Source organism: Clarias gariepinus, chromosome 24 (genome assembly GCF_024256425.1).
Source record: "Clarias gariepinus isolate MV-2021 ecotype Netherlands chromosome 24, CGAR_prim_01v2, whole genome shotgun sequence".
Taxonomy (NCBI): domain Eukaryota; kingdom Metazoa; phylum Chordata; class Actinopteri; order Siluriformes; family Clariidae; genus Clarias; species Clarias gariepinus.
In genome coordinates, this window is record NC_071123.1 from 6252071 (window position 1) to 6269248 (window position 17178).

The following is a 17178-nucleotide window of genomic DNA, read 5'->3' on the forward strand; positions in this document are numbered from 1 at the left end:
TGTGAACTTTTCCTTAGAACCTAACTAGAAATTTTGTGAAAACCGCAAATATCCTTCACAATTTTTTAAAGCTTTTTACATGCCAATATATAATTTTTTATGTATATAAAATATATGTTTAAACTCTAAAATTTTTATTTATAGGCATTTTTTTTTTTTTTTACCACATCCAATTTTTTTTCCTAATTCCCAGGTGCTCTAACATAACCCAGCAAATTTCGAGGGATGACTGCGCTGATTAATTATTTTTAAATTTATCTAGGGTGGCATTTTAGTTGGTAAAATGTTGCCGGTCTTTTATAATCCTGTAAGTAGCTAGCTCTATATCATTCACAAACTGGCAAAAGGCACAGCATCCTGTGTGTTGGAGCAATTATTTACAAAGTGCTTTCAGAAAAATGTAAGGTCGAACTGGGATATTTATAAAATTGTGAAAGAACATAGAAATCGAATTTGCACCCAGGTATCGTGATAATATTGTATGGTCTGGTTCCTGGTAATTCCCTTACCTAGTACCTTCTCTGAGGGCCCTACAAAGGGTTAAACTGAAGTAGAAATCTTTTACTATAACAAGCTTTTCAAAAGACAACAAAGGAGAAACGCTTTGCTCTTTCGAGCCTATGTGCTGTCTTTAGTTTAAATGAATAAAGTGATAAAAGGTAGAACAAGCGTTAATTGATAAGTTTACTTTTTGAAGTACCTTAAAACATAAAAGTGCAAACTATTACAGACTTCACAAACTAAGACTAAAATTGGCATTGACGCCTTTGAAGAAAGTAAAAGTTTATACATTCAAAATTGCTTCAGATCAGACTACAGCTTTAATTACACTATTGTCTGATTTGTCTCAAACAGCTGTTTATTATACAGTTTTTAAAGTATTAAAACTACTAAAAGTATGAAAGACGCATTAACAGAGTTGTGTGTGATTTTTTTCTTTTTTCCTCTTTTTTCATTGAACAAACTGTTCATAAACTCAAAGAAACACTTTCAAAAATTCTAATATTTCCAGAACATGGAAGCGGTTTGTATTTTCTACACAAACTGTGGCCTATTATTAAGGAATTCATCAATTTCAGACTGGAACATTTGCACATTGATAAACAATTTTTCTGCAAATCAATGGTGCGAAGTGCGCTTCCATTAATTAAATCAAGCGTCAAAATATAAATTAAGCAGTATTGTCAAATAAATCGCACAGCTCTCGTTAACTTACCTTTAGTGATGCTGAGCGTGTTGTCACCACTCGCCACAAAGTCGTACAGTGCTACAAACAGATTGGGGTCATTTTCACTGGGTCCCGCCAACAGGTTCTCTTTGGAGTTCCAGCGTGCCGCCTCAGACAGACCAGAGGGCTCAAAATCCGGTCGCTGAAGAGCTTCTGTAATAAAAATGAAAGTGTAGAGTGAATAGCAAGAAAAAAAACAAAAAAAACCTGTAACGTTAAATCAGCTTTCTTAGGCATCACCACGATCTCATTTATTCCTCTGACTAACTACGAAGAATTTCCTCATTTAAAAAAAAAAAAAAAAAAAAAAAAAAAAACTTTTAGTGACCTTAGCTGTCCCAAAACATCCATTTTCAAGGCTCTTTCGCAACATACACACTGCTTCGTTCTAATAATCAAAACCTAATAAACCGTCACATCTGGATATAAAATTGCAATGTTGATGAAATCCCTTGTTGACGTCAATTAACCAGAGAAACTTTATGATTTTTACATGGCTCTTCTTTGTTCTTATCTTATAACTCCATAAAGCTTTAATGACACATCATGTGATGTTGGAAAAACATGTTTTGTTCGATGAGACATAAGAAAGAGGTCTGGCAAGGAAATGAGGCAGCGATAGTGGAAGATAAACAAATGACAAAGAACTGGCTGTGATGTTGCTATGAGGCAAGAACCAGACAAACAAGAGATGGATACTCTCTCATCAGAGAAGAGTGTGAATCCTCCTCCAGTTTGTCGGATTGGAGGCGCAGCATGTAACCCTTTGTTGCGGTTTTTTTTAGGGGTGTTGAAAAATATGCTATTAAATCGGCTCATGACGGAATATGTAATGTTCCTTAAGATGAGAGCGGAAAGATTTCACATATTTCTCATGCAAGTCTGGAGAAGCACAAGCATTGTGTATCCCTTCAGAACGGAGATCAAATACTGTTTGATTAGACACGACCGAGATATTAAGACTAGAGTCAACCAAATGTATGCAAACCAGCTGGCAAATTTTTACTTGATTAACAGGAAACTAATGTGAACAATTGGACCAACATAAACAAACATTTAATTTTTTTAGCAAGGAAAAATATTCTGCAATGGTGCTTAGCCTGCTGTAAATAATCTATAAAAAAAAATCCACCATTTTACGTTTATGCAATTGTTATTATAAGCTTATTAACCGTGTACTCAGGAACTGTTCAGTGGCTGTTAAGCAACCGCAAAAAATGTCATCAGCTAGAAAACTTTTTCGTTAGTCTCTTGGGTTATTTATAAACGTTTCATCGCCCACAAAACATCTCCTTCCCTGAAAATGTTATTTAATGGCAAAATACCTGCGCAAATCATTCCTGAATCACAGATCAACCGGCGCATCTCGTTTCAGGGGTTTTCTCTCTCGGCATATTGTGCACTGATAATTTAAAGTCGTGTATTCTAAGCTTTTGATCGAAAAATTACTAGAGCAGATATTCAGAGCAAAACATTACTGTACATAGTGATCGTAATCGCCAAATCATGGTTGTGTCCCACAAAATCAGTCTTGATTATCTTTTGTTAACACGTAATAAAAAATGTAGAAATTCATTGTGTACTGAATTTCTGTATAAAAATGTATACTATTATTATGGTCAACTGCTCAGGTACCTTCGGTCAATATGTGGTTGAGTCAGGTGACCACACTTTTACCACTGGAAAAAATCTGAGGTGTTCTGGCGAATTTGGTTCTCTCTCTGAAACTTTCTTAAGGGTACCCATTGACTATGTCTTTCTAAACTTGATTTATAATTTTCATTTATTTTTGTCTCTGCTCTTATGCATTTATAGCCTTTGGAATGTGTAACAAAATTCTTGTTGTCCAGAGACCTGTAGCACTGCTGTTGTTTTGCTGAATAATGTAAAAAAAATTAAAATATTTAAAAAAGGTGGATATTTTCACTAGAGCATGTTTTTCTTAAGTAACATCCTGAAACGTTAACAATAAATTATCGATAAGTCAGTAATAATTTGGGGCTACGTTGGCGTTGGACCATAATCAGAAGATCCCAGGTTTAAACCCCAAATTGTCACTGTGGGGCCCTTGAGCAAGGCCCTTAACCCTCAACTGCTCAGATGTATAATGAGATCAAACGCAAGTCGACCTGGATAAGGGTGTCTACCAAATGCTGTAAATGTAAATTTAAACTAGTGACAACATTTCCTGCCTTATGTTTTATTTAAAAAGTTCTAGCTGCACAATCCATGTGTTAAAAAACATTTCTCATTATTTAAAATGGGTAAAATCTTATTTAAACGCGTGCGAAGTATTGATTCGCTCGGGCACTCTCTCGCTCTTTCAGTATATAAAACTCAGACTCATCTGTAAAGCACTCATGAAGAACATATGGCAGGTCGTGATGTTTAACGGTCGGTTTCCCGAAACTGTTTTGGAATGAACGCGATCGGTTTTGTGACTGAGCTTTCCATGGAAGATAAAAAAGGTGGAAGAGGAAGTAGATTGTAAGCAGGCTGAGGTGGTGTTCCTGGAAGAAACTGGTGAGACCCGGGTCTTCAAATTAAGTTATTAACAAAGCATTGTATTAGCCGGCTAGTAAGGATGTTGTCGAGGTTACCGCTACAAACAAAACAAACCTTATTGGTTAATACTTTTTAATCGGTTAAATTCTTAAATGGCAATGAATTTATTAAGGATTACTTAATAACATCTCTAATTTAATGAAAAAATGATCTATAATTTTCTTTTCAGCTCTAACAATCCTACAACAGAATATCTCCATCCGCCCACTTCAAAGTTAAACTCCAGCCACATCTCAACATCTAGACTACTATTTATCTTTACTTCGTCACGCTTCCTTTTCCTCTGCTAGCCCTTTATAGGTCATTAAGCTTTGCCTTGTTCACAGCAGAGGATGAAAAGATTTGACCTCCATCTTCCTGCACTTCCTGTGAGAACGTCTCAGGGTTAAATGCTGGCTTCATGGTCATTCACTGGAACCAGACTTTCTTCCGTGTCTGAGTCGGTGGAAAATGGGCAGGAAAGCATGAGCCAAATTCGACCAACAGCTCAGAAATTCTATTACTATTTTAAGATTTTTCGAGGTGACTCACATTACTGCAAGAACATTACACATCTGGGGTCAGTGCACATCTGGTCATTTGAGTTCCTGTTTAAAAAAAAACAAAAAAACTGAACTCGATTTTCTCTCGAGTTAAAGTTTATATGAATCTGGAAAAATCTGGAGAAAAAAAGTTTCTTTTTAACCAGTGATGTTGATATAACCATACAGACTAGTCATTTCATCTGGAAATAAACCATCAAACACATAACCAAAATGACAAAAAGTTTTAACATCCGTACCACAGTAACCTATAGCAACCCAAACTGTATAGCTGTGATTATTAAGCAAAATGATTGATCTTTATATACATCAATAAAAACAATATATATATATATTTTTTTACTAGACTGTAAAAGCCATGTGAGGCTTCGACATGACCTGGAGGCTTTAGTATAGATAAATAAATAAAAATCTTGCAAAATAAATAACAACAATTTTGATGGGACAAATTTAATTATAAAAATTATAAAAAGTCAAACTGGGACTTTTGAAAACTTAAAAACTCTTTTTATGTCTCTAAATAATCCCCTGCTACACTAATGCACTCATTCCAGTGTTTCACTACTGCTTGGACACCATCAAGGAAGATTTCTCGTTTTCTCAGTACACCAGACGCTTCTCAGACGCTGGCCTGCCAGGAACTCCTTTAATGCCCCAAACATGTGGAAATGGCTTGGAACGATGTCAGGACCGTAGGGGGATGCGGCAACAGCCAGGTTTCTGTAACGTGTAAATCATCGTGTGTACAGCTCCCACAGACAGATGCGCGTCTCCTACAAGATGACGATTGAAGTTTTCTGTTGATTTTCAAAGATCAGACGTTCCTCTCGCTGAGTATTCAGGGCCAGGATCGTCATTCACGGACGTCCGGCCTTCTTTTAAAACCAGGCAAATATGTTTACCATTTACTGCGGTTAAGAATCTCATCGTACTGTGCTTGAAATCTTCTGTAAATGTCAATCAGTTTTTACGCCCTCATTCTCTAGATATTTTATCACAAGTTCCATTTTGACCTAAACACCCCTTTGTTCAAACCTAACCTTGAATTCCCTTAATTTGTTAAAAAATACTACAGCTTTAAGTTGTTGTTTCTTTTTCCTTTTCCTTTGCTAATTTTCCCCCTCAGGGTAAAAAGCGTAATTTGTGCTGGGAACTTCTAAAGCGCCGGCTGACCACTTGGCTTCTTTATCTTAACACTGAATTCAAAGTTAGTGGAGCGTTCACAAAGAAAAACCGGGATGGCGGTGGAAAGATAGATGTAGGCTGGAGAAAGAGTTGGCAAAATCCCTAAAAAACATCACCAGTAGAAAGAAGAAGAAAAATAAGGCCTGCAATAAGGTAAATAAACTGTATGTACGTAAGCGATAAGAAAAAAAAAGATTTTGGGGGGGAAAAGGTTTTTAAAAAGTTGTCAACGTTTTTATTTGAACTTATTTAAAGTTTCATTATTCTTTGGCTTTTTATTTTGTTTTTGTTACACTTTCTTAATCCAACTTACTTTTTTTCCATCTTTGATTTTTTTTTTTGCGCAACAACACAACAGGACACATGAAGCATGACCTTCCCAGAAAAACTCCTCAATTGCTAAATATCTTAGGAAAAGTTCAACACCCCCTCACACATTTTTTTTATTGCCTCTTTTTACATTTTTTAAAGAAGAAACCCCGTGACAACATACACACATGTAAACACGAAGCAGAACACCTTTTCCTATACATACACAAGGGAGTGTGAATTTCTATACACAATTGAATGTTTGCTTACACTGAACATATGCAGGCAATCAGGCTGGAGTCAGATTTCCTAGTATTCTCTCCTCCCTGACTTTTTTACCTCCCCCGATTCTTTGCTGTGAGCCAGAGTGTCTGGCTTTGCTCTCTCCTTCTCTCTCTTCCCCCTCCTCCACTTTCCAAGCAACCAGGCATAGAAGGGCTCAGAGGCCTTGAGATTTGCCAAAACCTATGATTTTCAAAAGACCATCAACCCCAAGTTCCCTCGACTACGCTTGTCCGTAACGGATTCTTCGTGAAGACCCACACACAGATACACACACATTATATATATATATATATATATATATATATATATATATATATATATATATATATATATATCTCCATACATACACACACACTTTAAACCAAGCCGTGCTAAATTTCTTGTGCTACTCCCACGCAATCTCAAATTCTTACCTCGAAGGTTATAGGTGGAATTTGCAGAGAGGCCTTTCTTGGATTTGCATCCCACCAATTTCAGACAGATTTCCAACATTTTCATTTGATTTGTACAATCCTGCTCGAAAGGGAAAAAAAGTCTCAGGACCTTTTTTTTCCGCCAAGTTTAGCGTCTTAGTTAATGCTCATCCAAAAGCTGACTTCTGACTTCAAAACCCATAACAACGAAAAATAAATTAAAAAATCAATCATCAAAAGCTGAACAAAAAACAAAAACAAAAAAGTCAAAAAAACCTTAGACATCAATTTTTCAAAGTAAAAGCTGGGCTCCACATCGCACGACTCCACAGCTGCATCCACTTTACGACTTTTATGGATTTCTTCTACCGACTTTCCAGTGTGAGAGGCTCCATTTTCTCTCCATTCCAGCTCTGCCTGATTACTTTTACTGGGGATAAAAAACATCCAGACCAGAAAAAAACCTCTTAAAGTCGATCAAAGAGTAACGTTAAGAGTTTGTCATGAAGAGGTTCTGTCTCTCGATGGTGCCATTCTGACGTCTTGGGAGAGTGATAGCAGGAGAAGCCGAGCGCTGGAGCTGCTTTCTGCCAACAAAGGGCCCCTTTCAGGCGCTGCCTGCTGAACTGAATGACATCAGCTGGCTGGATCCTCCCACCTCCCCCCAAAACACACACACACACACACACACACACACACACACACACGGAAATGTACACAATTTCAAACACACACATCAACAGAGTGGGACAGCGAGGCACTCTCTCTCTCTCTGGCCATAAGTCAGCCTGTGAGAGAGCGGGAATCTGCCTTTTGTCGCATGAAACAAAAAGATTTTTAGCCCCTTCTGATTCACTTCTCGAAATGTTTACAGCTCAGAAGAATAGAAAAGCGTCCAGCGTGCTGTAAAATGTCCTGGCAAGCGTAACTCTATTTTTTTGTTTTGTTTTGTTTAAGTAGCGAGGCTAACTAAGCAACGGGCTTGACTTGAGAACTAGCAAAACAACTGGAATAAAATCCAAAATGACTAAGCATTGAAAAAAAATTATTTTTTTTTTTGCAATTTGTGCGTAGTTGAACGATCACAGCTTGTTTGTCATGAGCCAAGCTAAAGCGATGACCTCTATGTACTGTAATTTCTGTGGTATGTTTTCCTACAATGGTCTAACCAAATCAGTTTATATATATATATATATATATATATATATATAAAACGCTATTGTCATATTCGTGCTCAACTATTTTGGATACATTTTTTTTTTTTTAATTGAATTTGTCAAGTCCAACAAAGCGTGGTCATTTTTTGTCGATGAGATAATTACCCGAGGAGAACAATATGAAATAAAAGTCTTTAATCAGCATGGTTCAGTGCTCTGAATGTAAATTACTCAGCTGAAGTAAACGCGAAACGTGTATTGGTCATGAATTTCTTTTCCATTTATGTGCGTGCAACACAAATCAAATTAGATTATCCATTTATAAGCATTATCCAATTCTAATGGAGTGTACTGTACCAGCGCAAAAGTTTGGACACCTCTTCACTTCGCCGTTTTTTTGGGACATTTTCTAGAACAATACTGGAAATTTCAAAACTATGAAATGACACATATGGCATTAGGGTTTTTTAAGTAACAAAAACAACAACATCAGCCAGTTGTTATTTTAAGACTGGAAGGTCGGCCATTCTGGAATGGTTCTTGCGAGAACTCTGTTGTGTCAGGTGCTTTCGCAAAAGCCATCGAGCATCATGATGAAACTGGATCTTATGAAGACTGTCACAGGGAAACAAGACGAAAACTTACCTCTGCTGAAGAGGAGATGTTCATTCAGGGTTTTTTTTTTTTTTTTTTCATATTAGGCACGACTGATTTATAGACTGCCCAGGGTATCATTCACTTTATTTTGGTTCTGCGTACTAGGGTTGTTGTTCATTTTCGCCAGAGTGGACCATCTAATCCGAACTTGGCACAGGTTTTTACACTGGAGCCCCTTCCTGATCTAACCCTCCCATTTTATCCAGGCTTGGGGCCGGAACTGTGGCTGGGGTTTGGGCCTGTAGTTCTCCACACATGGGTACGCTTGCGTGTTTACGCTCTCCGATACACCAGGTGGCGGTACGCACCGACTTGCTTCAGTTTACAACTCAAACTTGTTCATATAGACTAAACACAATAACTTAAACTTGTATTTTGTGTCACACATGCTTATTAGTTTCTGAGCCACTGTGATCTGGGGTTTTCTTCTTCTACTTTAATATTCAAAAGCACCAAATTAGTCTTGGTCACCAAAACCACACTCGCACACGGCTAGTCTAAAACAAACAATGAGGCTTTTGTCTGGAACACGAGTCCATACCGTAGGTCATGTCACATTCAGTATACTTTATGGAAAACCTTAGATGAATTGCTGACTATTGCACCTTGTATATGTTACTTGTGATAAATCGCAACTTCTAGCAATAAGATAATAATCTGATTTCCGAACATACAGTATGTACGCAAGATTCGTTCTTAACCCTCCTTAAAATACATTCCCATGCTCTTATCCTTCTCCATGAGCATGTGGAAAAGAGGTATTAATGTTTCTGGAGCTGTCATCATCGTGCTCTATACCAGTCAACTGGAGTCTCCAGACAGACGGGAACCTGGGCGGCCGTGGAGTCCAGAGCCGCGTTGGCCTGCTAAGACATTCTCTTGAATTTCCAGTCTTGTGGGAGCGAAAACAACAGAAAATATGACAATGATACAAGTTAATGTCTGTAGTCCGGCCAAGGGAATGAGAACGGAGCTGAGGTATGAAATGAGCCGTACCACCTAGTCTGCAACGCGGACTTCCTCGGCACTCCAGCTACGGCACTTTCAAATGTTCCTAAGCGGTTTAACAAAAACAGTAAAAGTGTTGATTTAATCAATTCAACTGCATGCACGCTTTATAATTTTTTTTTCCTTTTTGTTATTTTTTAAAAAAAACGTATATGATTTTGTTGTTCGCTTTTAGAACGTTTGTTCGAGGGATTAACGTTTTTACAAAAGGACTTTGCTTCAGGGTCTTGCGAAACACCTGGTTCGTATCATCGACAATATGAAACTCTGGAAACAATTTAAACTAAAAAAAAAGATAGATGCACTAGATGCACTAAATGACCCTGGTTTCATTAGTAATTAGTAGAGTGTTTTGCATGCAGATTTATACCTTTAATCAGAATCACACACACGAAAAGAATGCAAAACATGTAGCGCCGGGCTTGAACGCTAATTATGGGGGGCATTAGGGGGATGTTTAAAAAGCACCTGAGAACCTTTAAGTTTTAGGTTTTCTGAGCGCAAGGTTTAGTAAACCGACCGAAAGAAGAGGAGGAGGAGATTTCAAATGGAGAAACATGAAGCACATTGTTTGGTGATGAGCTCACACAAGAGTCACTTCATTACGATTTATATAATGCTACGCTCAGTATGTTAACAGTTAGCTGACGGCCGTGGTATGCTCTTTCACCCCCCCATCCTTCACTTCCCTCTGTTTTATTTTTTTTTCTTCCCATCCCTTTATTTTTTGGCTCTCTTCTTCTTCTTCTTCTTTTTCCAGAACCTGGAGCACGAGTAAATAAGTACAAATAACTTTCTGCACACCTACTAACAGCTAGATACTCACGCTTTAAGGAAACTTTTACTCATTTCTTTTTTTTTCTTTCATGCAGACCCATTTCTGCTAAATTAAAAAGTCAGTAGAGTTTTGCGGTTTAATGGAGAGGGGAAACATGAGCCAGGTGCAGGAGGCCTCAGGGACATCACAGCACGCCTGACATCATTCGCTTGCTAACACAAACGTAGCCTTGCATACATTTATTTATTTATTTATTTTAAACACACAGCACATGCAAGACGAAACATCCTGCTTTTAAAAACAGAGATCTGAAGTTTTGGAACGGTTCTTATAAGTCAAGTGCATTCGCAAAACCCATCAAACACCACAATGAAACTGTCCCTCATGAAAATCTCGTCTCAATATCAACTGATTAAAAGAGATTATCGCATATTTTGGACGCCTTTAGCACTGATTTACAATGTATAAATAAATAAAAATCAGGAAAAACGTGTCCAAACCTTTGACTGGTACAAAGAGACATATTTTTGTAACAAATTTAAGATCCATATTTTATACACTATTGTGTTTTAAAAAAAAATAATAAATAAACACCACCTTAAGAGGCCTAATAATGATTCACGAGTGTTTTGTGCACATTTCCTGCACATCTATTACATTAACACTGCTCACACACACACACACACACACACAAAAAAAAAAGCCTGGCGAGTCCCAAATAGCAGAGACGCTGCAACCAGCCAAGCTATGTGACAGTGTTTATCCGAGGTTCCTTCTCAGAATTCCGTCTGGGCATCTGGGTCATTTCAGGCCAGGGATTAGCCTGTTCAGTGCCAAGATCTTAAGTCGCATGGTGCAATGTGTAACAAATGAAGGGCGCTAATCGATTTGGAGCCAACAAGGGTGGCCAAAGTAACTTCATTGTGTAAGAGTTGAGAATTCATAACACTGAGTCAGATTAGTAGGAAATAAATAAATAAATAAATAAATAATTATATATATTTACAGATTCTGAGAAAAAAAAATTATACACACTTCAGGAAAAGAAAAACTTGTCTAAATATTTTAATACAAAATTTACAGCTATACGTTATATATTGATATATGATATCATAGTGATAATAATATGATATTTTTATTAATATTATGTTAATATAATATACATCATATTATTTTTATTTTCCTGAATTGTGTATGAATTTTTTTGGCCAACTTCAAAGTAGAAAAAGTATTAATCTATTTGTTCATCGGTAAAGTAAAAGCTTGAGGATGTATCTTTTTTTCTACCTCTTAGTACTATGTTAAAACTTTCAGAGAACTTACTGCACAAGGCTAAACTTACTATTCAGGCTGAACTTGCCTAAAGCATGATTGGTCCTTTCTAACCGAGCTTCCTTCTCCTGGAATCAAAACTCATTAACCCCATTTAAAGTAAAATTCCCCAGAGATTAATCACGCATTTTATTGCCACTGTTCTGTAACAGGCAAACAAATCAGATCAGCTGTCTTTGTAGTTTTCCCTCAATCTTTTTTTTTCTTTAAACCACTACTAAATATCTCATTTATACACAATTACACTCTCCACCACTGATCATATCGACACTTGTACATGGCACTAAATCAACAATGGAAATCTTATACACCTTAACTTTAAAATGCTATCAAAAAAAAAAGCAAAGACTAGATCCATCCATCCCTGACATAATTTAAGAAATTACATAACAATGCAGGATATTCATCTCTTCCAATATCTCTTATCCTTTTGGCGCAGCTTGGAAGGCTATTGTTTTCAAAATCACTGCGTGGGTGACATGACAAAACCAAACACAGTCACATGGAAGAAATTAAGAGTGGGATCGGGAGGAAAGATAAAGCCAGTATCGGAGCCGGGGCCCAACACGCAGGACCGTTTTTCCAGAAACATTGTAACACAAAGACAGGACAGATAAGATAGCGGAGAACGCTAACATTCGGGATGATCTCAACTCCAGTACGGCTTTGAAAAACTAAAAACCAAGTTGAGTAAATGGTTTATGGCGGTAATTTCTAGATCTAAAGTAGCCTTGTCCCTTTATGTGGCTTTTTTTTATATTCGATAAACAAATCAATGCGCTAGTCATTTTTTACTATTTCTTTAGAAGTAGTGTGTTCAAGTCAAAAAGGGACTTTAATTGTGCATAAAAACAGAACATAGTTATGTGTAAAAATGACTAAAAACAATTTATTCCTCTATTGAAAGAAATCCGATATCCTCCAAAGAACTCCTTTATTGGCCCAAACATGAGGAAATAGCCTTGAGCAAGGTCAGGACTGTTCGGGGGATGTGGCAATAAATCCCATGCAAGTTCCTGTAACTTCCTTTTAAAAGAAAGCCATTAAAGGAGTTCAAGAGAGACATGTCTCTGGGGTACTGAGAAAACTTTTTAATTTGATGGTACCCAGGCACTAGTAGTAAAACTAGCTTACATATAGAGATATATAGAGTAGTTTTTACAGGTAGTCCCCTACTTACAAACAAGTTGCCGTCCCGGGAGCACGTTCGTAGGTCGGATTTGTTCTTAAGTCTGACAAAGTGAGTCTTTTACACCTTAAACACAAATGTACAATGTGAAGCATACCAATCCACTTGACAAAATCTGTCCCCTTTCCCCACACTGGCCAAAAGGAAATAAATCACAATGTAAACCAATGTAAAATGTAACAGTGTTGTGTCTACGTCTTTAATAAATAGATAAAATGTTCCTCAGAGCTGTTTCCAACTGTATTGGTCTGTGTATTGAACTGTTTTGTTGAGGATTTTCCAAAATTAGGATTATTCACCATCGGGACAGCTTTATAGGACAGACATTTTATATCATCGTCCTCTGTGATGAATTCATTGAAGCCGGTAAGGCCAACTCATTTCTTCCGCACTCCCACACCCTCTCACTCACATTCAATATACAGTGGAACCTCGGATTACGAGCATAATTCGTTCCGGAAGCTGGTGCGTATTCAAAAACACTCGTAAATCAAATCACATTTTCCCATAAGAAATAATTAAAATTTAAATTATTCGTTCCACAGCCCAAAAAAACAAATACATAAAAATAAATAAAACAAAATATAAAGTAAAAATAAAACCAAATAACCTGCATGTTACCTTAAAAAAAGTCCTTAAAAATAAATCCCGACCAATAAGTGTTTCCAATTATGCGCACAGGCGCTGTGTGTGTGTGTGTGTTTTTCTCTCTCCTGCGCTGCTGAATGTGTGTCATGTGTGTGCGCGAGCGTAATTTGACACACAAACACATTAAAGGCGAGAGAGAGAGAGAGTGAACCGGCACGGTGTCAAATTACACAACACAAACACTCAAAAACTGACACACAGTAAAGGTGAGAGAGAAAAAAAGCATTTGTGTGTTTGAACAGGCGCGGAGTCCAATTATGCGCGCACACACAACACACACACACTCATCAGTGCAAGAGAAAGAAAAACACACACAACAAACACACTCAAACACTGCCACAAAGTAAAGGCGAGAGAGAAAGAGAGCATGGGTGTGTGTGTGTGTGTGTGTGTGTGTGTGTGTGTGTGAGAACCGGCGGTGTCAAATTATGCGCGTACACACAACACACACGCTCTGCAGCGCAAGAGAAAGAAACACACAAACACACACACTGATTGATTATACCAGTGAGAGACGAGCACTAAGACCCAGCAGGGGAGATGAATACCCGCCGGTAACGTTGGCTCAGTTGTGATGACGCGACGCTTGATGTCAAAACAAGAAGCGCATGCATTATACATGATATCATAAACCACGACAACGCTCGTTTTTAAGTAAAAAGTTATTAAAAAATATTTGCTCGTCTTCCGGAACACTCCTAAACCGCGTTACTCGTAATCCGAGGTTCCACTTTTCTAAACTGTGCAGGGATTACATTAGACATTTTTCTCAAGTACAATACAGAAGGCGACACCCTCATGTTTGGGTGACAAATTAAAGGAAAAGTTTCTCAGGATTCATGTTGTTCCATAGTTATCAAAATTTTTCTTCTGGCTACTTGTCAGTTTATAATATTGATAAACAACAACAACAGCAGCAGCAGCAGCAGCATAAAATCCATGATTCTATACATACATCTGTACATACACACATGCATTTACGTATGTATAAATAGATAAAATGTTCCTCTTACGTAAACTACTTTAATCAAAAGCAAACCAGTTAACCAAAGTGTTTTTCCAACTATGATGTTTTGGGAGTATTGCAGACACGCATTTCAATCTCCAAATGACATGGCTAATAAATACAGGATCCATTTCCATAAACATAAAAATAAAAAAACAAGCTCAAGGCCAAATGCTAATGGAACTACAAAGCACTTGACCCGTATAAAATGATATAATTGAATAATCGTTCATTGTTTAAAATTTTAGGTTGTAAAGCAACACACCATGTGTCCTTTTACAACCTAGAACTTAAATGATGACCGAAAAGAGGCAATGGGACGCTTTATGCGTGCAGGACAATGCTGAGATGTCCTACAGATGTTGTGTTGGCAAAGACAGCAGAGGCCAGAGGAGCAGAGAAATGCATAATAACTACAGCTTTGAGCGCTCTCTCTCTTTCTCTCATATTCTTCGAGTGCATTAGAGTTAAATAAATCCAGCTGAAGCCTGGCGACTCTGCTTACAACACACTGTGCTGGGGAGACGCATTGGAAATGCAGGAGGCAAAGCTGGGATGTTTTTCATCATTCCATTGCCGAATCTGTAATTCCAAACATCCTTTCGGAGGACGGTCGTCATGTTTAAACAGTCGGTTTAAAACACTTGGTGCGAATGTGATCATCAGGATTAGCACAAGGGTTATCACGAGGTTCTTTTTAATAGTTTGGGGGGGGAGGAAAAAAAAATTATACACTGCTTAATAAATAACAATATCCAACATTTCAGAATTACAAGATCTTAATTGATTTCAGACAAAACGAGAAATAAAAACTTCTGGCCTGAAATCAACACTCATGAGGAAAGTTTCACCCGATCTTTCGATGGGTTGACCTGCCTACAGAAGCATCCTAGAAGTGCTTTCATCATAAACCCATTGGATGGGTTCGTTTAGAAGAGCGGAACAGAAAGCTACACTTTTGAGAAATGTGCTGTGGCAAACCTGGAGAAATAATGAGCCAGGACTAGGACTAAAATTTACAAGGGTCTCTGTTGTGATGGGACTCACAATTTCGAAACCCCCCATAAGTCTTCTGTGTAAATTCAGGACTTGAGTCATGATTGGCAAAATGAACTCCAAATGGTCTCATTGGGAAATTTTGGCTTCATGTTGGGAGTTCTGGTCTTGATGAGACCTCCGAGACCTTCACTAATACGTTCTTGGACGTTGCTCCATTTGTGGTTCCTTTCCAACACCGTTTGCAGAGAAGCAGCTCAATATCATAAAGCTCACATCTTCTTACTTCTCTGTAGGTATCATGTAGGTTCTTGGGATCACGTTCCATCTCAAAAATAAGTTAAATTTCCGTCTGCCCAGACAATTATCATATTAGACAATGATATATTTTAAACAATTATTATAATAAATAGTCATCCTACTTACTTACTCCGAGAGTCAGAAACAATTAGTGTTGCATATTATTGAACTAGTTGTACAGACTGGGATGTTTAAAGACTTATTTAAAAAAACTAATTATTTTAAAACACTGTCCCTGAAAACTTAAGCCTAGAAGTAATTCGAGTAATTTGATTACAAAAACATGTTCGAGGCAAAATCTTCTGCCTCGAAGCTTCTTTTGATTAATTTTAAAAGCTTGCAATATGTTTTTGCGCAATCATTTGTTTGGCGTGACACAGCGCGCCTCCGTATGTAAGCCGCCAGTAAACAGAGACAAAGAAGAAGCGCATACGTCACCCAAAAAGCGGAAGAAGATGCAAACCGTTAGCGGTGTATTGATTTGATCGAGAGTTGCAAAATGGAAAGAAGCGATAAAAATATCAGCAAGCCAAGAGAAGAAGAAACCAACAAGAGAAAACAACAGAAATTGTCAGTAAAGGCTTATAATATGTCTGAGCTGTTAATTTAGAAGCTTTTAGTTTTGAAAGCTAAGTTGCACAACGTAGTGTTTTTGTATAATTATTTATCTTAATGTTTGTCTTAGTTTTTTGATACTTAGTCATTTGAAATACCTTTTTTTTTAGCTTTTGCGCCTGAGAAAAGGCTTTAAAATAATGTATGGCTCTGTAATGCACTTAATTCATCTCAGTCAACTTTAAGCTATTCTTAGTATTGTGAATAATGACAATGTTTATTTTTGATAAAATGCTGTATGCATTTAAAAAATAAAAGTTGATTTTTCTAAAAAGAAAACAAATAAATCATTGCTTCTCTTATATATTTTACATTTCTGTTTAATTAGGCAAAAGAATGTTTTTTCCGAATACTCGATTAAATTTTTCGTAGAATACTCGATTATCGAAAATATTCGATAGCTACAGAGCTTTGAATGACACCTGCTTATTGCAGCATTTCTACTCAAAAGCCTTCTATTTATTTAGATATACCTTTATATATGTTTTACGAGGTGTTCAAGTCAAACCAGGACTCCAAAACCATTATTTTTTTTCTTGATTTCCTGCAGGTGATGCGCTCTAAATGGCAGTGTGTAGGAGCAAATATTGTTTAGAATTATAAGAAAATCTGAAGAAAATAAATGCTTGCATCGGGACATCATGATGCTGACATCGCTATATACAAGTCATCAAAGTATCGTGATAATATCGTATCAGGATAGTCCCGGTTCGATATTTTTTCCCCTTATCAAAAGACACTGTTTATAAACAAATGATACCTAATTAACCCTGGAGAAATATTTATCTGTATAAAAGAATGAAAACAAAGCAAACAAACAAATAAGATGCCCACATCTGCTCTTCAAGGAAATGTTAATATACAACGACCCTTCTTGATGAGCCAGCATCAAAGAAAGAGAGATGGAACAACAAAGCAAGAAAGATAGCAATAAAAAAATGCAAGAGAGAGAGAGAGAGACACTT

At 37.2% G+C, this 17178-nt stretch overlaps 1 protein-coding gene across 2 annotated transcripts in view; it reads right to left on the reverse strand.

Moving 5' to 3' along the window:
- The window catches only part of abl1 (c-abl oncogene 1, non-receptor tyrosine kinase), a 41748-nt gene that overhangs the window by 15130 nt on the left and 9440 nt on the right, over positions 1-17178 (reverse strand). The window contains exons 1-2 of one of the 2 annotated variants that reach the window (XM_053485306.1): positions 6528-7105; positions 1217-1381 (exon numbers count right to left, since the gene is read on the reverse strand). In XM_053485306.1, coding sequence (XP_053341281.1) covers positions 1217-1381; positions 6528-6612 — 250 coding nt within the window. In that variant the 5' untranslated portion in view covers positions 6613-7105. Of the gene's footprint in view, positions 1-1216; positions 1382-6527; positions 7106-17178 lie in introns of those variants that run through there. The other variant, XM_053485305.1, reaches the window with a different exon arrangement.